The following is a 23252-nucleotide window of genomic DNA, read 5'->3' as shown; positions in this document are numbered from 1 at the left end:
TTCTTTCTCAGGAGCCTTTTTGCCTTGGAAAGTTTCTGGAGCTTGGTATTTTAGGAGGGTATGACTCACTCTTGGCCTTTTTTGTTTGTTTGTTTTCTTAAGTGTTTTTATTAAATTTTTTTAAGAATGGAGGATAATTGCTTTATAAAGCTGTATTTGTTTCTGCTGTACACCAACATGAATTAGCCATAAGTGTATGCATCTATCCCTTTCCTCTTGAGCCTCTGTCTCACCTTGCCTCCCCCATCCCACCTCTCTAGGTCATCACAGAGTGCCGGGCTGGGTTCCCTGTATTACACAGCATGCCCCTAGCTGTCTATTTTACGCATGGTAGCATATATATGGAGAAGGCAATGGCACCCCACTCCAGTATTCTTGCCTGGAAAATCCCATGAGCGGAGGAGCCTGGTGGGCTGCCGTCTATGGGGATGCACAGAGTTGGACACGACTGAAGTGACTTAGCAGCAGCAGCATATATATCAGTGCTCCTGTCTAAATTCATCCCACCCTTCCCTCTCTGTGTCCACAATCCCATTCTCTTCTTATGTTAGGCATTAGCTGGACAATTTTACGCTAAAGACTTGCATCTTTTAGGGGGCTTTGCTTCTGGTGTGTTTTTGATCGCTTCTCTGCTCTGCCTTCTGGTGTGCCTGTGAACTGGGTATTGAATTTCTAGGAGTGATCCTGTGGGTCCCTAAGGTTTTTCCTTTATAGTCCTACTTTCAGATCTTTGTTTTTGCACATAGAAGCTGTTCTTGAATTATTTTTACAATCATTTTTAGTTTCTAAGAGTGCTTGTCCCTGGTTGGGTGTATTTCACAGTTGTCTTACTGGTCAGGTTTTCCTCCCTGGGGAGCACATGCCTGGCTGCTGTGTCCCTCAGCCCCCCGTGGGGAGGGGAGTCCCATGGCCCCATGGGGAGGGTCCTGTAGTGGGCTTCCTAACCCAGAATTCCCTTTTGAGTCAGGCACCGAGGCTGGCTTCCAGCCTTAAGCCTTTCAGCCTGCTGTCTTTGGGATACCTCTGTCCAGGAGAGCTTTGTGTCATGATGGAATGTTCTGGATCTGTGCTGTCTGTCTGGTAAGGTCACCACTAGGTACATGTGGCTGTTGAGCACTTGAAATATGGCTCGTATGTCTGAGGAACTGAATTTAATCTTATTTCATCTTATTTTTTGCTTTCTTCTTTGAATTTTAAAATTGATTTAAGTTTAAAAAAGAAAAAAAAAGCCCAGATGTGGCCAGTGGCTATAGTATTCTCCACTCTTGAGTAAGCCTTTAGTTTTCTGCCTGGATTGGCACAGGGCTGTGGTCTGGAGACCTTGGACCACTCCTCCTGTTTTCAGCCGCACCTCCGTTCTGTCCTGGGCTGTCCCTGGCACCTCAGGCCTCTGGCCTCAAGCTGTGGCACCGGAGCTGCTGCTGCGCTTTCCGTGGGTGGCTCAGTGACAGCTTGGGCATCATGCTGAAGTCTCTTGGCTGCTGTTTCTTCTCTTCCTTGTGGATTTTTTTCTCTTTGTTGATTTATCTCTGCTGGTCCCCAGGTTCTCCTTTCTCCTCTGGGGTCAGGTTTTCCTTGTAATTTGATCTTTTCATCTTGCTGGTTCAGACCAAATGGATGCAGACAACGGCTCCTCTGCTTCTGTTTTGTAGGTTGGAGCATTTTCATCTGGGCTTTTCCTGAACGGGATTCTGATAGGCAGCTTCTTGTGGGGCAGTATGACGAGTCGATGGACAGATTTTCTCTTAGAGCCGTTGGGTTGGTTGAGAATTCTTTATCACATTGAGGATGCTCCAGATGCCAGAATGAAGGCCTTTATCTGGGGCGCTCTTTTCTTCTCCAGAGAGCCCATTTTCCTAAGGGTTGGCTCAGAGCTTGGTCCCAGTGGAGTGCGTCTGGGGCTAGTGATTGCAGGCCCTTCCCCACCTTGGGCTGCACCGTGCCTCCTGACTCTGGGCTCTCCTTGGTTCTGCATTTGGGCGTCTATAAAGTGGGCTTCTCTGCCTGTTTAATTTGGAGCTGGCTTTTCCCCAGAAGTCTTTACATCTGCTCTCTCCCATTCTTGCCATTGATTAGGACTTTGCGTTTTGTGCAGCTGTGCTTTAATTTTACTGGCTCTTAGGAGAAAGAGGAAGCAGATGTGTGTGGACTCCTGCTTTGTCCAGTTTTGTACTCTTCCAAGTAGCCTAAACATCCATGCACCTCTGCACAATTTAGAGTTTCAGGAACTCTAAAAGTGGAAGTGCTGCGCTTCTGATTTGTTGTTCAGTCCCATCCGACTCTTTGTGACCCCCGTGGACTGAAGCACACCAGGCTTCCCTGTCCTTCATTGTCTCCTGGAGTTGGCTCAGACTCATGTCCTTTGAGTCAGTGTTGCCATCCAACCATCTCATCCCCTTTGCCCCCTTTTCCTGCCTTCAGTCTTTCCCAGCATCAAGGTCTTTTCCAGTGAGTCAGCTCTTCACACCAGGTGGCCAGAGTATTGGAGCTTCGGTTTCAGCATCAGTCCTTCTAATGAATATTTCCTTTAGCATTAACTGGTTTGATCAGTCAGTTCGGGCTTTTGATACTTAACTTCAAATTCACCTTATGTTTTTATCAACAGTACATATCATTGCCAAGATGAGATTTGACTATTTGAAATCTTTACCAATGTAAAGTTAACCTATTAAAGGGGGTAAGGGCATCATGTGCTTTTATTTTGCATTTTGTTGTTTCCTAGTGAGGACGAATTTTTTTTAACATTTATTATTACATATGCACAATATTTTTCCCCTTTGTGAATTGCTCATTCATACTCGTTTACTCTTAATGTATTTACCTTGTTCTAAATGATTTTTAATGCTTCAGTTTAATCATCACAATAGCCTGCTAATACTTATGGAAGGTCGTTATTTTTGAAACTTTGTGGGTGTAGCCAGTTAACAACTTGTGATAGTTTCAGGTGCGAGCAAAGCAGCCATATGTATAATGTATCCATTCTCCCCCAGTCTCCCCTCCCATCCAGGCTGCCACATAACATTGAACAGAGTTCCCTGTGTTGTACAGTAGGTCCTTTTGATTATCCATTTATTTGGCTGTGTCAGGTATTGGTTATAGCCCCTTAGGTCTTAACCCACGTCTCCTGCTTTGCAAGGCAGATTCTTAAGCACTGGGCCACCAGGAAAGTCCCGGTTATCCATCTTAAGTATGGCAATATGTACATGTGGATGTCTCAAGCTCCCTAACTATCCCTTCCCCCACCCTTCCCTCCCTGCTAACAGTCGGTTCCTTTTCTAAGTCTGTGAGTCTGTTTCTGTTTTGTAAATTATTTCATTTGTATTATTTCTTTTCAGATTCCGCATATAAGGGATAGCATATATTTGTTTCTCTGACTTCACTCAGTGTGACGATTCTAGGTCCATCCATATTTCAGCAAATGGCATTATTTTGTCCTTTTTTATTGTATGTCTAGTAACTTTTGAATGGATGATTGACATTGTGATTTTTATGTTGGGTGGCTTTAAGGTTTTTGTCTTTAAAGAGTGAAGTTTAGCAGACAATTTAGTTAATTGCACATCATGTATATCCTTTCAATCCTTTTTAAGCTTTGTTAAGGAAGATGTAGCTTTTTCTCTAGGTTTTCTCTAATTTAGTCTTACTACTAAGTAAAGAATTTTCTGGAACGTCTGCTGGTGGCTCTGGGTGTTCAACAAGGATTCTGCACTCTGGTCCGATGGAGTTTGAATGTCAGCCCTGTATGGGCTATGGGGCTCTGGACTCTAGCCACTGTGCATGTGAAGATTCAGCCAGAGGTTTGAGGGGACCTTTCAGACTTCCAGAGCTCGTTTTCTGCTTAGCTTCTTCTGGCATGTTGCCCTGCAAATTTCAGCTAAAGCAGCTTCTGCTCTGCTTGAGTCCCCCCTCTCTGCAGTGGGTTCTAAAAATTATTTTCTAGTGGACAGCTTGTGCAGCTGTAGAGTCCAGTTGGTTGGTTACAAGTCGCTGTCGTCCTAGTGCCTGAAAATACTGAGTTGTCCAAAAAGTTCATTTGTTTTTTTCCATAAGTGGGCTCTAGTAGTGCTTGGTTGTCTTTAACTTCATTTGAAACAGTTTTGTTAGATTATATTGTGACAGCTGTCATGTCAGCATCCATTAAAAAATTTTTTTTATCAAAATTGGTGAGTTTTTATATAGCCATTTTAATAATGAAGATGGAAGAAAAACAACATTTTTGGCAAAATATGCTTTATTATTTCAAGAAAGGTACACGGTGGAAATAAAACAAAAGGTTTGGGCAGTGTATGGAGAAGGGACTGTGTGTGATCTGTCAGAAATGGTTTGCAAAGCCCTATGCTGGAGATTTCTCACTGGACAGTGCTCCGTGGGCAGGTAGACCAGTTGAAGTTGATAGCAATCAAATTGAGACATTAATTGAGAATAGTCAGCGTTATGCCATGCAGGAGATAGCTTGCTGCTAAGTCGCTTCAGTCGTGTCTGACTCTGTGCGACCCCATAGACGGCAGCCCACCAGGCTCCCCCGTCCTTGGGATTCTCCAGGCAAGAACACTGGAGTGGGTTGCCATTTCTTTCTCCAATGCATGAAAGTGAAAAGTAAAAGTGAAGTCGCTCAGTCGTGTCCGACTCTTTGCAACCCCATGGACTGCAGCCTACCAGGCTCCTCTGCCCATGGGATTTTCCAGGCAAGAGTACTGGAGTGGGGTGCCATCGTCTTCTCCGGAGATAGCCTACATACTCAAAATATCCAAATCAAGTGTTGAAAATCATTTGCACTTATTTTCTTATTAAACAATTTACAATGTTAAAAAAAAAATCATCTGTACTAGCTTGGTTATGTTATTGCTTTGTTTGGGTCCCACATAAGCTGCGAAAAAACTTTTTCTTGACCATATTTCTGCATGTGATGCTCTACTGAAATGTCATGAAAAGGTTCTGTTTTTAAAAACAAATTGTGATGGGCAGTGAAGTGGATACTATACAGTAATGTGGAACAAAAGAGATTATGGGGCAGGTGAACTGAATGAACCACACCAAAGGCCGGTCTTCATCCAAAGGAGGTGATGCTGTATTTGTGGTGGGATTGGAAGGGAGTCCTCTCTTAATGAGCTTCTTCTGGAAAACCAGTTAATTCTAACAAGTACTGCTCCCGGTTAGACCTACAGCAGCATTGGAAGAAAAGCATCTGGAATTAGTCAGCAGAAAACACATAATCTTTCATCAGGATAACACAAGGTTGTATGTTTCTTTGATGATCTGGCAAAAACCGTTAGAGCTTGGCTGTTCTAATGCATCCGCCATATTCAAGAGACACTGCACCTTTTTTTGGGAAAAAAAAAATTTATTTTTGACTTGTGCTGGGTCTCTGTTGCTGCGCAGGCTTTTCTCTAGGTGCAGTGCGTGGGCTTCTCATTTCAGTGGCTTCTGTTGCTGTGGGGCATGGGCTCTAGGGCACACGGGCTTCAGTAATTTCGGATCTCGCTCGAGAGCACAGGCTCAGTAGTTGTGGTGTACGGGCTTAGCTACTCCGTGGATCGTGGGATCTTCCTGGATCAGAGATCGAACCTGTGTCTCCTGCATTGGCAGTCAGATTCTTTACTGCTAAGCCACCAGGGAAGCCTCAACATTGCACCTTTGGATTTCTGTTTATTTCAAAGGTCTTTACTGAATTCTCCTGATGGAAAAGATTTCAAATTCCCTGGAAGGCTGTAAAAGGCACCTGGAACAGTTATTTGCTCAAAAAGATAAAAGAGTTTTGGGAAGATGAAATTATGAAGTTGCCTGAAACATGGCAAAATGTAGTGGAACAAAATGGTGAATATGTTATTTGATAAAATCCTTGGTGAAAATGAAGATATGTCTTTTATTTTTACTTGAAAACCAAAGGAACTTTTTGGCCGACCTAGTACAATTGTTGGGTTGTCTAATTGTTGGTGGTGGTAAGATAGTTCCATATCAGTTATTCCCTTATAACTGGAAGTGGAAATCCTTTTAATCCTTTTTGTCTGTCTTATTTGTTGTTTAGAGCCCAGATTGTTCTAAACATAGTAGTTGTAGAGGTGTCTTCTGTAAAGCATGGTATTAGATATTGATTTGAGACGGAGTAATAATAATATTTTCTCTACATTTTAAAAGCAGAAGTGAATGTTATGTTAATTCTAATTCCCTTTTGGAAACTGAAGACGAAACCTTTTCTTTTGCTCTGTTGATACTTGGATTATAGAGATTTACTAATATTAAACTGTTCTGATATATCTAAATAGCTCTTTTTCCTTTGGGCATTTTGTTTTAATGCCATGTTGATGTTTAATAGCAAATGTTTTATGTTTGTTTTTCCCTAGAATGGATGTTGAACTTGTTGTTGGAATTTGTGCAAAACAAGGCATCTCCTGCAGACCTTGTACATCTGGCTTTTAAATTTCTTTACATCATCTCCAAGGTAATATTTAGATAGCACATTGTAGCTGGCAAAACACTTTCTTGATAAACTTGGTCCAGAGGTACTTTCCAAAATGTAACCAGGAAAGATGTTTCTCACACAAAAGTTGTGGGTTTCATCGTTTCTCTTTTTACCATGTGCTGGGGATCAGTTGTTAGCAACCCAGGGGATCCTTTAGCTGCAGCAGCCTTTTTCAGCATTGTTTTCATCATCTTGCACTTGAATGGATCGCCATCAGCTAACCAGAGAGGGAGGGAGAGGGTATATGTACACATACATACATGTATATATATGTGAGTGAGAAAAGTTTCCTACGAGGAGAAGGCAAACAAACTTGGAAGCAGAAATGCTTCTCAGACATGAATGTGCAGATGGCTTTCTGGGGATCTCATGGGATGCAGATTCCTAGTTAAGTGGGTCTGGGATGAGGCCTGATACTCTGCATTTTTGCAGGCTCCCAGGTGATATGTGTGCTGGCCTGTAGATGCACCATGGGAGAGACTCGGCCCCTCCTGGCTGGGGTTTTGCCTCTGTGGGGCCTGCAGTGTGGCGGAGAGAGGCCTGCGTGCACACTGCTTGCCCTCGATTGGTTGAATGTAAGGTCTCCTGAAGGTGTAGTGCCGCGTTTCACGGAAGCCTTAATGAATTTGGGACCTTTTGGGTTCTCGAGGACTTATTGCTCATAATCAAGGTAGAAGCAAAACTTGTTAGTTTGTAACATACCTGTATTTCTGATGAGCCAAGATTGGTTGGTCAAATTGGGACAGAACACATTTCTGAAATGATTCAAGAAGGAAAGGTGGCTTTCTTCTTGTTTAGTCTTACTAAGTTGTATCACTGTAATATGTGATTTGATCATTGGGTGGCATAGGTGGTGATTTTTGATAATAGAGAAATAATCTTGCTACGTTCTGTATTTTCTACTTGTATAATTCAGTATCTTTTTATTTGATAGGTTCGAGGATATAAAACATTTCTTCGTTTATTTCCACATGAAGTGGCTGATGTGCACCCTGTGTTAGACATGTTTACAAATCAGAATCCTAAAGACCATGAAGTAAGCTCCCCTTTCCTCTCCTTGCTGATTCCTTGGTTCGCCTGCTTCTACACTGGCAGGTTCCTTTCCTGTTTCCTTCAATTTTATCTTGTGTTATTTTATGCCATTCCTTCTTTTTCATTTGTTCCTTTGATTTTGTCTTTTGATGTATGTTGCTTTAAATTATTTTCTTTTCAAAATGCCCTTTATAAAGAAAACTATACCTGAATATAGTGTGATGATAACTATATTATTATCCAAAATTTTTTTAACTTAAAATAGAACTATGTTGGGGGTCCCCAAGACCACTCCAAGTTTAGTGATTCCCTAGGACCACTACAAGAATTGGCATCTAGTTATCCTCCTATGACTTACTCCAACAAAATCAGCAGAAGGAGAAGGCATATGGGGTGAAGTCCAGAGGAAACCAGGCATGAGCTTCCAGTCTTCTCTCCATTGGGTTACCCAAGGTGCTTGTGATTTCCCACAGCACCAAGCTGTGAGAACACATGAGGTGTCCAACAGGAAGATCACAGGGGCCAGCACCCACGATTTCTAGGAGGCTGGTCATGTGGGTACTCTGCCAGGTGCCTATGAAAACACGGAAGGCGAACAGGTGTTGAGCATAAGCTACCTGGTGTGTGCCAGCGGTCTGAGCACAGAGTGAGCCTCATCAGTTAGGAGGCAGTGGGAATGTTCCCACAGGTCAGGCCCCCAGATGGCTGCTGATGGCCAGCCTTGCAGTTGTGTGTGCTGCAGAGGGCGCTTGGGCGCAGGACTCATTCAGAAGGGCACATGGGTTGTAACTTCAAACTCAGGAAATTGTCTTGCCGTTGTGTGTGGCCTGCTTTCCTCTGTTTCTCATGCCTCCGATAGGGAGTCTGGAGCCAAAGCGGAATCTTGTTTTGTTGACTCCTCTGTGGCAAGAAGTTGAGCATTTTTTTCTTTACTCTTAAGGCTTCTGTTTTTTTAATCTTTTACTCTGTTTTCCATTTTTCTTGAAATGCTGATTGCACGCTGAAGGGTGCCAGGGATAAGAAGCGTTGCACCGACATGTTGATGATTTTTGTTTGTTCGTTTTGCTGTTTCTCTTGCCTGCTGAGGTAGCAGCCAGGCTGCGTGCCACAGGTCATGTGGTGGAGCATTGTGTGTTTGCAGTCCTGGGTGGGGCTGAGCGGGAGGGGCGGTGGGACCGCATGGATGCCCTCCATGCAGGAATCATGTCGCTCTGTCTCGGCCCCATAGACCTGGGAGACCCGCTACATGCTGCTTCTCTGGCTCTCTGTGACCTGCCTGATCCCGTTTGATTTTTCCCGCCTCGACGGAAACCTCCTCTCTCAGCCTGGGCAAGAGCGAGTGTCCACCATGGACCGTATCCTCCAGGTAGCGGAGGTGAGTGTGGCCCTGCAGTAATGAGCTGCTGACCAGTGTCCTTTCTCGTGCCATCCTGCAGCTGGGACTTAATAGGTACACTTGTGACGCTTGGATATTTCTTCCGCTGTTGTTACTCTTTTTCAGTGAGGTGGAATTCCATTTCATAACTTAACATGAAGCTGATAATTCTTTTAGGGATCAGGATGAATTATTTCAGCAAATCTCATTTCTCTGTAGATAATACAGATACTCTGATGGTAGCATAAAAGGGGTTTCAGGGGGCAGTGATAAGAGAAATTAAAGGTCCATTTAAAATCTAACTTTTAATTTTTACCACTGTGTAAATAGTACATGATCATCACAGGAAAACCAGAAAGTAAAGAAAAGCAGGAAAAATATTGAAGTGAAATCTCTCAGCTACTGGTATTGAGAGATGACACTTGTATCTTTTTTTTTTCTTCAAGGTTCTCCTGATGCATGCATTGTGTGTATAGATTTAGGTTTTTGTATATTCTGCTGTGGAAAATATGGCCCTGAACTTGAATGACTTAACACAGCTCACATTCATCATCTCACGGTTTCTGTGAATTGGGAAATCTGGCCGTGGCTTCACTGGGCCCTCTCTCTCAAGGTCTTTCCAGGCTGCGGGCTGAGCTCGCCTAGGACAGGTCTGCTTCCAAGCTCTCATGGTTGTTGGCAGGCGTCAGATCGTGAGGGTGTTGGCTGAGGGCTTCAGTGCTTTGCTGGCTGTTTGCCATGCAGCCGCCCCCCCACAACAGTGGTGGCTTATTCTGTGAAAAAGCAGCAAGGGGCAGGGTCTGTAGCAAGGCAGAGGTCACATCATGGATGTGACATCCTACCTCCTGCCAAATTCTCTTGGTTAGAAGCAAGTCATTGTGTCCAGCCCACATGGGAGGGATTACACAGGGCGTGGGCACTGGAGGGCAGGATGCCTGCCACACTTAAACTAAGCTGCTCTGGGTGCCTGCTCTGCACCAGACGTTCTTCTAAGAGGCTTGTGATACATTAACTCCTTTCATCCTGCTTAATGAGACAGTTTGCTGTTGTTTATCCTCATTTTACTGAGGAGGCAACATGTATAAAAATAAATGCCTTTGCCAGCTCTCTTTCTCCCACATGGTGGATCCACATTTGAATCCAGGGGTTTGGCTGCCAGCCTGCTCCATGTGGCCCACATGTACAGGGCCCCGGGTGTCCTGCTGCTCTGGGACCTGCTTTTCCCTGGAGCAGTGTGGTCTGAATGCCTCACGTCAGTAAGTAGACATCTCCCTCAGAGTCGTTAAGGGAAAAGGTGCACCACTGTATCCTTATTTCTAAAATATCAGTAGTCTTTTCTAGATGGGTGGTTTGTTTCTAGCTGAGTTTGGTTACCCTCTGGGTGCTAGTCTCCTAAGTGGGATTGCCCAAGGAGAGGCCCAGTTTCTAGAGATTTGTCCTTCAGAAGAAGGATCTTATAAGTATTTTATTTGGGAAGCGGTTGAGACTTGGAAACCTCTTAGAAGTGTCAGAGTCACTGCGTTAAACTGCAGCCTTCCCGTGCTTGAGCCGGGCTTCCCGGCTGTTCTGAATGCCATGGTGCTGGCAGCCCCAGGCCTGTTCCATGCACACTCCAGGTAGCAACACATGTGCCTCATTTTTCAGTCACTTTTGCAAATGTACGTTTCAAGGAGTGTGGCCACACGCTGCGTGCGGATTGGGCTCTCCCCTGAGAGCGAGCACACGTGTGGCAGCTGCAGCCCTGAGCTCACGTTCATGAGTGGTTCATGCAGCTTCAGTGTCTGGCCTCTGCCGCTGAGCCTGCGCCCTGAACAGTGTGGCTCTGCTGGGTGAGGGCCCAGGCGGCCGCGCGGGTCCCTGATGTTTATATCACGCGTGTAATGATGCCTGCCCTTTTACCCTTCCCTGTAGTCTTACCTGGTCGTCAGTGACAAGGCCCGAGACGCAGCTGCTGTCCTCGTGTCCAAGTAAGTGCTTTCTGAGTCGATTTGCCATCTGTTACGTGTCTCTCTGTTGTCATCAGAGAGGACACTCGGTTGCAAGTCCTGGGGAATCTTTGCTGTCCGAGGACTGTGCTGCTTTCCCTGAGCGAACCCAGCACTGGTAAAGGGAACCTGACCCTGATGTGGCCCTCGTCAGTGCTGGTTAGGGGCTCAGGGTTACCTGATGCCAGGTTAGTGGCTCATGGGCCCATCAAGGGAGCGCAGATTTTGAACAGGTGTGGCAGTTTTGTGGGGCCAGATCTTTCCTCCAGCAGCGTGTCAGTTAAAAGAGCCTTTGGAAGTCACTTAGAGAGCAGTCCACACTGGTTTGTGGAGATCATGGGCTGTGATTGCGTCATTGTGGCTGGGGATAAAAATCCCCAAACATCGAATGTTAACTAAAAACAGTCTGTGCCTGAAGCAGGCACAGATGGATTTTTCTGATGAGCTGAGTAAGACAACCCAGGCAGCAGGACCTGAGAAGTCTCAAAAATAAAAAAAAGGTGCCAGAGATGGATATGAAAACTGAGTAACTTGTTTCATGGAATGTGAGAATGGAAGAAGGCAAATCTTTTGTATGATGTGATTTAAAGAATGTGTAGAGTGTAAACGAGTTAAAAAATTTGACTTTTATCCCCTCTCCATGTTTATGAAAGTTGAAAACTGGCTGTAAGAGCTTTTGGATGTCTTGATTGTGGCAACACTTCAGAGTCACCTTGGCTTAGGTGTGTAGCCGTGATCTTGTGCAAGGTGGGAAGAGACATGCTTGATTTATGGGGCATTTAGGGACACTGAAGGAAGTATTTGTGGAAGTACTTGCTAAACCATTGGGCAGAGCCTGAATTCAAGAGGCTGATTTCAGGAGTGAAGAAGGAGGCATGTCTGATATACCTCCCCTGGGTGAGGAGAAAGTCAGCGACAGAGCTCTCTCATGGTTTTGACAAGGAATGAAAAAGCATGGGTTTCTTTCTAACTGTGAAAGTAATCATGTGTGTTTTGGAAGATTAAAAAGAAGTGCAGAATAAGACTCACATGTATTGTCATCCCCAGAGATGTAACTGCTGGGTCTTCTGTTCTCCACTGTCGGTGGGTGTGTTGATCCCTGGCACCGGGGCGGGGGAAATGCAGGTTTGTTCCAGGGGCCGGCAGGCTGGCCTAGACCTTTGGTCAGTCTTCCAGACGGGACGAAGGTGTGATGTATTCTTTCTCTAGCCCCATGCACGAGTAGACCTTTTGTTAGTAAAATTAGCACCGCTGTTGGACATGACTGAGCGACTTCACTTTCACTTTTCACTTGCATGCATTGGAGAAGGAAATGGCAACCCCCTCCAGTGTTCTTGCCTGGAGAATCCCAGGGACGGGGGAGCCTGGTGGGCTGCCGTCTGTGGGGTCGCACAGAGTTGGACACGACTGAAGCGACTTAGCAGCAGCAGCAGACACTCAACATGAAACTTCGTACCCTTTTGATTGGCTCTATTTTCTCCTTCCATGTTTGTTGAGATATAATTGACGTATGGCACTGTACAAGTTTAAGGCTTACAGCATGGAGATTTGACTTACATACATCATAGAATGATTATTGCAGTAGGCTTAGTGATCAGGTATCTCATGTAGATACAAAAGTAAAGATACAGGAAAAAATTTTTTTTCCTGTGATGACTCTGGATTTACTCTTTTTTTTTTTAATTGAATGAAAGATTTATCATATTCTGTAGTGCTTCCCAGTTTTCAGAAGTTTCACACACATAATTTCATATAATCTCATCATAACTCCTTTTTTCTCTATCCGTTATTGCCTCTCCCCCCCAGGTTTTACTCTCAACAACTTTCATATATGAATATATCAGTGTTAATTATATTTATCATGTTGCATGTTACATCTCTAGTACTTATTCGTCTTACAGCGGGAAATTTTTACCTTTTTGACTGCCGTTCCCCAGTTCCCCTCCCTGACCCCTTTCTCTGGTAGCCATAGATTGTTTGATTTCTGATTGATTCTTAGGGATGAATTCCTAGAAGAGGAATGAACATTCTAGGGGTTTTAAATGCAGCTACTGGAAAGGTTGATCAAGTTGAAAGTCTCCTTTTCCCCAAATGTTTGCTAAATTTGTTAAATGAAGCATCATGTCTTTATTATCAGCAGTACTGATTTGGTAGCATTCTGCTGAGCTTGGCCTGGTGGAGTACTGCACTGTGGGGCGAGGAGGGCTGAAACCCTAAATGCTTCTTCTCCAGGTGTCCTCCAGACAGGTGGTAGCCAGAGACCCCTGGTGGCCTGTGTGCTGCTGACTGGCTGCTCCTGCGCCATCTAGTGGTTGGGCGAGCTGGCGTTCATAAGGTTGAGGCCGGGTTTTTATTTAGCGCATTAAAAGAGCTCCAGCTGATTTAGCTAGACTGTAGGTGCACACCGTTTCCTTTCGCCGTAGAAAGGGCAGATGACCTCAGGTCTAGAGTTGCTCTAGGTAACCTGCCTCACAGGTGGGTTCTGACTCACCTGTCTTTCTTTGATGAGCTGTTACAGTGAGACCCTGGCTATGAAGAGTGGTCATCTGTGGCCTTTGACCCACTGTCTTCTGTTTTCTGGAGTTCCATGAGGGAGCTGCCTGTCTACCCTATCAGCTTTGAATGCCTCCCCTTACCATGTGTAGTTCATCTACAGCTGAATCGGTTTCCTGTCATCAGCCAGAACCTTTAAACGTGGGCTGCGCGTTCTGTAACTTTGTTACGTCGATGTCAAGACATTTGGATATGAGCGTTACTTTACAGAAACTCGTCAATGGAAAAATAGGCCTTTATTCTTCCTGATTGTACAGAAACTCATCAATGGAAAAACATGCCTTTATTCTTCCTGATTATATTAGTTTTAAAAAGCAGATGTTTTTATCTAACTATGAAATCAATGTATGCTCCATGTGGAAAAGTTGGAACATAGAAAATTAGAATAACCCCACCCATTTATAATCATAATACACAATACATGTGTTGTATTTTTTGGTTTATTTTTCTGTGTTGTCACTGTATGGAATTTGCATAGCACAATCTCATTGAATTAACACGTGTTTTTTCACTTAATTTCACATGACCACTGATTAAATGGCTCCTTTATATTCCACTGTTTTTACTCTTAACCAGCTACCTCACGTCTTCCTCTTATCAGTAGTGATGTACTGACTAGCTTTGGGTGTAAACCTGTTTTGATATTTGGGATTATTTTCTTAGGATAGTCCCCTAGAGGCCGCCTTCTGAGTCACAGGACACAAGGACATTGTTGAATCTGTACACCAGTGACTCTTGGGAGCAAGTTTTCAAAATCTCTGCCATCACAGGCAGCCTACAGCACAACCCTGTTCCCCCAGTTGCATTGTGCATTTGTTTTATTTATTACTAATGTTTAGATTCTATTTCACTGATCGCTGGTGAGTTTCAACACATTAAGCTTATTTCAGACATCTTACGTCCTGTGTTGTAATCTGATTTCTAATATCTGTGGGTTTCTTGGTGCTTTTTCTGTGCTAGTGTGCACTTTCTCTGTGACGGCTGTTAGCTCAAGGAGGGTGTGATGTTTTCTCCAGGTGGTTGGTAACCTTTTTTTTAAAATTATTGTTTATTTAAGGTTGTGCTGGGTCTGTGTTGCTGCATGGGCTTTCTCTAGCTGTCGTGAGCGGGGACTACTCTCTCGTTGCCGTGTGCGGGCTGCTTGTTGCAGCGGCGTCGCTTGTTGTGGAGCGCAGGCTCTCAGGTGCTCGGGCTTCAGTAGCTGCAGCACCTGGGCTCGGCAGTTGCGGCTCCCGGGCTCCGGAGCACAGGCTCGGTAGCTGTGGTGCACAGGCATAGTTGCTCCATGGCACGTGGGGTCTTGCTGTGCCAGGGATTGAACCCACTCCTGCACTGGCAGGCGGATTCTTTACCATTGAGCCCCCTGGGAAGCCTGGATGGTAGCCTTTTACTTCTTTGGACTGAAGTTTTTAATTCTAAGGTCAACATGGTAGCTATTTTCCTTTATTAATTTTTTTACTTTTATGCTTAAAGGTTTACTGTCATAAGAGATTTTACAAAGAACCATATTTTTCTTATTTCCCCTTGCTATTCTCTGGAACTCTGCATTCCAAAGTGAAAGGCAAAGGAGAAAAGGAAAGATATGTCCATCTGAATTCAGAGTTCCAAAGAATAGCAAGGTGAGATAAGAAGGCCTTCCTCAGTGATCAGTGCAAAGAAAGAGAGAAAAACAATAGAGTGGGAAAGACTAGAGATCTCTTTAAGAAAATTAGAGATACCAAGGGAGCATTTCATGCAAAGGTGGGCACAATAAAGTACAGAAATGGTATGGACCTAACAGAAGCAAAAGATATTAAGAAGAGGTGGCAAGAATACACAGAAGAACTATACGAAAATGATCTTTATGACCCAGATAACCACAATGGTGTGATCACTCACCTAGAGCCAGATATTCTGGAATGTGAAGTCAAGTGGACCTTAGGAACCATCACTATGAACAAAGCTAGTGGAGGTGATGGAATTCCAATTGAGCTATTTCAAATCCTAAAAGGTGATGCTGTGAAAGTGCTGCACTCAATATGCCAGCAAATTTGGAAAACTCAGCAGTGGCCACAGGACTGGAAAAGGGCAGTTTTCCTTCCAGTCCCAAAGAAAGGCAATGCCAAAGAATGCTCAAACTAACGCACAATTGCACTCATCTCACACGCTAGCAAAGTAATGCTCAAAATTCTCCAAGCCAGGCTTCAACAGTATGTGAACCAAGAACTTCCAGATGTTCAAGCTGGACTTAGAAAAGGCAGAGGAACCAGAGATCAAGTTGCCAACATCCGTTAGATCATAGAAAAATCAGAGAGTATTCCAGAAAAGCATCTTCTGTTTCATTGACTAGGCTAAAGCCTTTGACTGTGTGGATCACAACAAACTGGAAAATTCTTAAAAGAGACGGGAATACTAGATATCTTACCTGCCTCCCGAGAAACCTGTCTGCGGGTCAAGAAGCGACAGAACCGGACATGGAGCAACAGACTGGTTCCAGATTGAGAAAGGAGTGCGTCAAGGCTGCATATTGTCACGCTCCTTACTTAACTTATATGCAGAGTACATCATGCAAAATGCCAGGCTGGATGAAGCTCAAGCTGAAATCAAGATTGCCAGGAGAAATATCAATAACCTGCAATAATGAATATGCAGATGACACCACCCTTATGGCAGAAAGTGAAGAGGAACTAAAGAGCCTCTTGATGAAAGTGAAAGAGGAGAGTGAAAAAGCTGGCTCAAAACTCAGCGTTCAGAGAACTAAGATCATGGCATCTGATGGGGAAACCGTGGAAACAGTGAGAGACTTTATTTTCTTGGGCTCCGAAATCACTGCAGATGGTGACTGTAGCCATGAAATTAAAAGATGCTTGCTTCTTCGAAGAAAACCTATGACAAACCTAGACAGCATGTTAAAAGTAGAGACATTGCTTTACCGACAACTGTCTGTCTAGTCAAAGCTATGGTTTTTCCTTCCAGTAGTCATGTATGGATGTGAGAGTTGGACCTTAAAGCAAGCTGAGCGCCAAAGAATTGATGCTTTTGAACTGTGGTATTGGAGAAGACTCTTGAGAGTCCCTTGGACAGCAAGGAGATCAAACCAGTCAATCGTAAAGGAAATCAGTCCTGAATATTCATTGGAAGGACTGATGGTGAAGTTCCAATATTTTGGCCACCTGATGTGAAGAACTGTCTCATTTGGAAAAAAAACCCTGATGCTGGGAAAGGTTGAAGGCAGGAGAAGGCGCCGACAGGATGAGATGGTTGGATGGCATCACTGACTCGATGGACATGAGTTTGAGCAAGCTCAGGGAGCTGGTGATGGACAGGGAGGCCTGGCGTGCTGCAGTCCCTGCGGTCACAAAGAGTCGGACATGACTGAGCGAGTGGACTGACTGATATTTTTCTACCTTTTTATTGTTTCATACAGAATTATTAATCCATTTGGAATTTCTTTTGTTATAGGTTATAAAACAGATTTTTTTTCCCCTCTTGTAACTAAATTCATCATTTTACAAACATTTCCCTTTTCCTTTATTAATTTAAAAACACACAATAAGTTCTTACACAAAGTAGGGTTGTCACGTCACCTGTGCTGTTTCACTCTTGGGCCAGGTGCCGTGTGGTAGCAGTACCGGTGAGCGGTGTGTCCGTCCCACCAGTGTTTTGCACGTTGTCCCCCTGGTAGGTCTGGTCCTGTTGTTAGAAGGTTTTGCTGCTCACTCTCTGGCACTTACCTTTCTAGAGAAGGAAAAGGCGGCGGGGGCGGGGAGTCTCTGAAAACACTTGAATGTGTTTTCTGGGCTCCACATTGACAGTGGATGTAAGTTGTGATGTAAGTTTTCCTAAAAAGTAAGGAAGCAGAGGATTCAGAGATCTTTCAGTGTGTGCAGAAGGGTCTTTTTCTGGGCGTTACATCTGTGGTGTAGATGTTTTCCATTTTTGCTTATCTGTACTTTAGGACCTCTGCTGCCAACGTTACATTTTTGGTAAGAAAAAAAAAAAATCTACTTGCTTAAATCTTTCAAAGGAGCCCTGGGTGTTTTACTGTGATTTGGCTACTTACCTTGTATGATTTTGCCTAGGATTGGGAGTCAGCCACTGCAGGATGTGCACAGAACCTTGGGCTCCTGCTGACTCCGCAGGCGAGCGGGTGGAGGAAGCACGGAGTGTGGCCCCAAGTGGCCAGCGCCGTGACTTGTGTCTCTGAGCAGGGCTTTGGGTCCCAGCCGGGCTGCCTGTCGGCCCTGTGGGCCACTCTGCCTGTACCCTTGCCTGTCCCGAGGGCTGCCCCACTGCGAATGCTGTGCCTGCCCACGTGGTGTGGTGCATGCCTGCTGGCGTGGTATGGTGCTTGGCGGCTGGCTGTTGTCTTCAGCCTTTGGGCTGGTTGGAGGTCAGGCTGAGGATCAGATCACTATGGGTGTAGCCCTCATCCTATCCGCACCCTCCCCCTCATCAAAGGGCTTTAAACCGGGCCAGGGACATTGAGATGTGTATATATCACCAATTATCCATTTTAGGTCATCCCCCTGAAGTGCAGATTTTGTGAAATTTGTGGCCCCTCTTCCCAGACCCACCGAAACAAGACATCTTGAGGGTGTGGCATGTGAGTTTTCCTTGGTAACCAGCCTCCTAAAGTTTGGTAAATCCTTGGTGACCGTGTCTCTGGGTGTGTGCCCTGTTGGGGGTGGCGGAAGACGGTAATGGCAGCTTTGTTTTTTTTGACCCAGAGACCTTCCACGTGGCTGCAGTATAATTCTAGTGCTGGGTAGTGGTGGCTGAGAGAAGAGGGGCCTGTGGGGGGTGGCTGGGGGGCTTCTGGTCAGGATGAGAGGGTCCTGCAGGGTGCAGAGGACGGTGCTGGGCTTGCCAAATGCTGCTCCTGGGGCGAGTGTGACCTGGCGTGTTTCCGTGGTATTGGTGCCCAGGCACTCTGCTCCTGGCAGAGTGAGCAGTGCTCACAGGTCACCTCCCTGTGCTGTCCCTGGGCCTCCTGTCCTCCCCTCAGCTCTTTCCTCCTTGTTTGCCTGCTTCCTGTGTTTCTGCCCCCAGACTGCAGGCTCCCCTGGAGGATGGGGGCTCGGCCTCAGTCCTGGAGCCGGGGGACAGGCGTGTGTGCTGGTTGGAGAGGAGCGAAGGGGGCCCAGGCTTCAGTGTGGGAGCCTGAGGCTGGCTGCTGGCCCAGACCAGCGTGCAAGAGGGTGGGCAAGCGCCAGCACGTGGGGAGGGCTGCGCTGAGCACGCACCTGTGATGGGAACAGTGGGGCCGTGGACACGGCCGGTGCTCCACGTGGGGCTCTGCAGCAGCCAGAGAGGATGGGGAACGAGTCCTGAGGCAGGTGCGGAGCGGAGATCGCAGGTGGCAGTGCGGAGTCCCATGGGGAAGGGATGCCAAGTCGGGCCAAAGAGTGGCCATTGCTGGGCTCGGGTGAAGGTGGGCCTGTGGTTCACGGGGCCTTGGGATGAGCAGGGGCTCAGGAGGCAGGAGCTGGGAGGGGAGGGACTGTGTGAAACTCCAGAGAGGTGGTGGTGGGAATCGCCACCCGAGGGCCAGGGTCTTCACTGGAGAGTGGTGGTAGGCCAGGAAAGGGTGGGCTCTTGTCAGCCGAGGCCAGGTTTGAGCTGTCACTACCTGTCTGTTCCCTTCCGGCAGGTTTGTCACGCGGCCTGACGTCAAGCAGAAGAAGATGGCGAGTTTCCTGGACTGGAGCCTGTGCACTTTGGCCCGCTCCTCCTTCCAGACCATCGAGGGGGTCATCGCCATGGACGGGACGCTGCAGGCCCTGGTAAAATGAACACTGCCCCAGTGGGGCTTCAGCAGTCTGGGGTTGTGGGAACGGCAGGGACAAGCCCTGTTTAATCCCTTGGTTTCATTGTGAAGTGGCTGGAGCACAGGAGACATTGAATCCCGACACGATGATCAACTCGATTTCTTTCCTCTGCTGCTTTGCGCTGGGCCCTGGGACCCAGGGCTGGCCCTGTGCTGTTGACGATCGACTTTCTGCCCAGGTGAAGGGGATGGACTGGTGATGCTGTGCGTCGCCGCCAGGGGGCACTGGTGCCTACAGAGCAGAGCCAGGGCCAGTGGGCGGGCAGGGGAGTGTCCTCCCCGGGCTTCCTGCTGCTTAGACATGTTACAGAGGAAAATGGTTAGAACCAGCGTGAAGGGAACAAGGCAGGTGATCTGGAATTTGTTCTTGTTCAGATGCCCTGGGTGTTCGCACCACGTGCAGACCGGACCCGCACCCTTTCCTGGCTCTTTGCTTGTCTGGTGGGACTTTTTCTAGTGTAGGCGGGGAGGAAAGGTTAGTTTAAATTCTTCAAGTGAGGGGATGCTGCCACACCTGAAGCTCTGGGGTCGTGGCTCCCTTCCCTGGGCCCTGTGGTCCTTGCAGTGGGCGACTTTGTCCTTGTCTCTGAAGCTGGAGGGCCCAGGGCCCGCTTAGAGGAGAGCAGGGTGTTTTGGGCTGTGTTTAAACGGGGGCATTTGTGCCGTGACTCAGTGTGATGTCATCTTCTTGGGTGTCCTCCCATCTTCTCTCTTTGGCAGTGGCAGGTTCTGACAGTGTAGGAGGCGAGAGGGCCTGGGGAAAGTGGGGCTGATGGCGTGATAGCCCAGGGCAGAGGGTCAGGAGGTGGGAGAAGCAGAGGACAGCACTCTGCCCTGCCTCTTCCACTCCGAGAATGTTCTCTCATCTGTGTCTTTTCATTCACAATGTCTTCAGGAAGGACTGTCATTTAAATGATGAGACTATCTCGACATTTAAAAAAAAACAAAACACCAAAAACCTTGAAAAATAAAACCTATCCTGAATTCCTGTAGTCTGTTGAGGTGATGTCTGTTTTTTCATGTGTCCTTTTATTCTGTAAATAAATGTAATATGTTATTACAATGGTTTTTAATAAGTTGAGATATAATTTGCATAGTACACCCTTTAAAGTTCAGTGATTATTTTGTACATGCACAAGATACAACTGTCACCATTGTGTAATTCCAGAATACTCTGATCACCCCAAAAGGGAACCCCACACACATGAGCAGCACCTCCTCATCTGTCGCCCCCAGCACCCCCAGTTCCTGGCAGCTAGTGGCCTACTTTCTGTCTCTCTGGCTTTGCTTATCGAGGACGTTTCGTACAAGTGGAGTCGTGTACAGTGTGACCTTTTGAATCTGGCTTCTTTGGCATCGTGTTCCCGCAGGACTTCCACGTTGTAGCCTGTCAGTGCTTCCTTCCTTAATGCTCCATTGTAGTTACTCAGAATTCTGAGATACTCTCAATAAGGCTGATCTGAAAACTCCTGTGTAAGATTTTGTTTGAGCATATATTTTCCGCTTCCTTGCTACAGTAGTAGCAGTAGATTTTTTTAAGTGTAACAATTTATACTTCCTGTGTTTCTGAGGCCTTCTAGAAACTTTTTATGGCAGACCCACCTGTCATAGTGACGAAACATGGGTATCAGCTTGTGGCTGCAGGCAACTCTCGTTCCAGCCACCTGTGTGGGGAGGTGCTTCAGGAGGACTCTGCTTTGTTGGGGGTTGGTGCTGGGGGAGGCTGGCCGAGAACGGTGCTGAGCGTGGAGCAGAGGGGAGGGAGTGGTCCTAGTCACCAGGCTCTCGCTGCAGGGTTCCTGGGTGGGCGTGTGCAGCGCATCGAGTCCTGGTGAAGAATGGGGTGAATAGGGCTGAGATGGTTTATTTGAAGGTTTGAGTGTAAGTGGATTCTTAGTTTTTTGGGGTGAGTCACATTGAGAAGTCTTAGGTCATAGAGAAACAAGGGTCTGATGAACGCCGCTGAGCCTGTCAGTCCACTTGGGCCTGCAGGGTAGGCCCGTCTGGACATGGGTGCCGCTTCCTGACTCACGTTTGTCCTGCTTTAGACCTCTTCCGCCTAGTCTGGAATCTGTGTCCTTGATAGGCTCCTGGGGTCTCCTGGCAGTGCCCCCTGGCCTGGAAGCCACCCCTCCTGAGGCCGTTGCTGCATCCGGGTCAGGGCACCTGGGCTGTGGGTGCCTCCTCTGCGGGGCTGGAGCCAGCGGTGACCACCCCCTGGGGCCTGCAGCTGGCGGGGCCTCTGTGGCCCTCGCCCAGAATTGGTGGCGGTGGGCTTTAGTGCTCAGGCCACCAGCGAGCGGTCCTGTGGCCTCCTCCAACTCAAGTCCTCGGGATGCTGGGGCCTCTTGGCTTGAGAAGGTCATGGGGTCACTTCCTGCCCAGTTTCTGCTGTGGCTGGGCCCAGAGGTCCTTTCTTTCTCTTTCTTTTTTTTTGAACATTTTTGATCCTCTCACTGCTTGTTTCTAGGTTGTTCCCAAGTTCTGCTCCTTCTTCCCGCGTGGGGCACAGGTGTTGGCGAGCCCGCTGCTGTCCTCCTGCCCCTTCACTGGCCTCAAGTGGGGAAGGGCTTTATACTGGGAGGCCTCCCCGTTTTACACTCAGGAGGAGTGAAGGCCTGTTGTGTCTTCCTCCTGAGGAGTAAAGTGATTTTCTCAAAGCCTTAGCAAAGTTGAACCTCACGTCCCTGCCCCCGTGTTGGCCCAGAGGAGGAAGCCCTGCAGGCCGAGGTGCTTTGGCAGCCACGCCCTGGTGCTCTCTGGGGAGATGTGCCCTCGGCGAGGGTATTGCCTGCTTCGAGAGTTCTGCCAGGGGAGGTGGCCCTGCTGTGCTCCCGGGGGCAGGCCCATCTCTTCTGCAGCCTCAGAAGCCCGGTGGTTCCTCTGGAGAAAAAAAAACAAAGCCCTAGGGTCTCCCTGGAATCATGTGCCTTCTTTCCTTTCCTTTCTTTTGAAGGAGAAATCTGGTCTAATTGCTGCTGCTGCCGCCGCCTGCCCGGGCAGGAGGAAGCAGTGTTGGTGCTGAGCTCTCCCGGGCAGGAGCGGTTTCGCCATGAGCTCGTCAGACCTGAACGGGGAGGCTCGGCGTCCGCTGTGCATGACGAAACCTGCAGGTGTGCTGCGCTTCAGGATTCCATCTGCCTCCTTTGATGCACTTGGCTTCACTCTATCCACCTGCTCATTAGTGTGGGTTAGGCGAAACAGGTGGACTTGTAACAAGTACCGTCGAAACTGGGGCTTGATTTTTATTTCCCTAGAAGCATATTCCTCTTGCAGCAGTGATTTTTTTTTTTTTTTTAAACTCTTGTGGGAGGGAAACAAGTATCTGGCGGCTTCATGTCATTGGAAGGCCCCTTAATTCTATCTCTTTGAAACATTCTTTGGTTTAGGCCCTCCTTAAGCATTAGGATTAGTGGAAATCTAGGAAATTCAAGGAAAGGAAACACAGTATTAAAAATGGAGGCTGGTGGCCATTTGGACTTGCTGCACTCTGCTCGCACTGGCAGCTGTGCCCTCCTCACCCTGGCCCTGCAGGTTCAAAGACCGACGGGTGGCTCTCTGTGCGCCCTGCCCTGCCACTCTGTGACCCCCGCCCTGCCACTCCGTGACCCCCACCCTGGCACTGGACAGGGGTGCTCTGTCCTCTTTGCCAGCGTCTGGGGTGTATCCCCCCTTCACAGTGAGGCTTCTTCTGTCCGTTCTATCACTGTCAGAAGTACACCTTGTTAAAGGGTGAAACAGTCACAGACAACATGAAAAGCCAGGGAGGTGAAGAGAAGGCGCTGGCTCACTCAGAACCTTTCTCATGAGGGTGTGATGCCTGTCCGTCCAGGGTTCTTTGGAAACAGCACCCAGTGGTTTCATTTAAGGTGTTTGGCCAGAGGACAGACGAACCTGCTTGGGATTTTAGTCACAGCACTTGCCTGGAGCAAGGTTCTGGGTGGAGGGATGTGGGGTAAGAACCCTTTGAACGTGGCCGTTTTCAGGGTGTGCACGTCTGTGAAAGGTTCCTGTGTTGTCGTCAGATTCAGCAGAAATAAG

The 23252-nt window shown here is 47.1% G+C and overlaps 1 protein-coding gene across 2 annotated transcripts in view; it reads left to right on the top strand.

Annotated features, from left to right (window-relative positions):
* Positions 1-23252, top strand: part of TBCD (tubulin folding cofactor D) — a 143793-nt gene that overhangs the window by 2167 nt on the left and 118374 nt on the right. For both annotated transcript variants that reach the window (XR_009595364.1, XM_027974323.2), the window contains exons 3-7: positions 6339-6436; positions 7392-7493; positions 8718-8864; positions 10776-10831; positions 19035-19167. Coding sequence is in view for 1 of the 2 variants with exons in the window: in XM_027974323.2 (XP_027830124.2) it covers positions 6339-6436; positions 7392-7493; positions 8718-8864; positions 10776-10831; positions 19035-19167 (536 nt within the window). In the remaining variant the exon portion in view is untranslated. The remainder of the gene's footprint in view (positions 1-6338; positions 6437-7391; positions 7494-8717; positions 8865-10775; positions 10832-19034; positions 19168-23252) is intronic.

This window comes from Ovis aries, chromosome 11 (genome assembly GCF_016772045.2).
Source record: "Ovis aries strain OAR_USU_Benz2616 breed Rambouillet chromosome 11, ARS-UI_Ramb_v3.0, whole genome shotgun sequence".
In the NCBI taxonomy this organism is placed as follows: domain Eukaryota; kingdom Metazoa; phylum Chordata; class Mammalia; order Artiodactyla; family Bovidae; genus Ovis; species Ovis aries.
The sequence above is the reverse complement of the archived record's forward strand: the minus strand, read 5'-3'. Positions and strand labels throughout refer to the sequence as shown.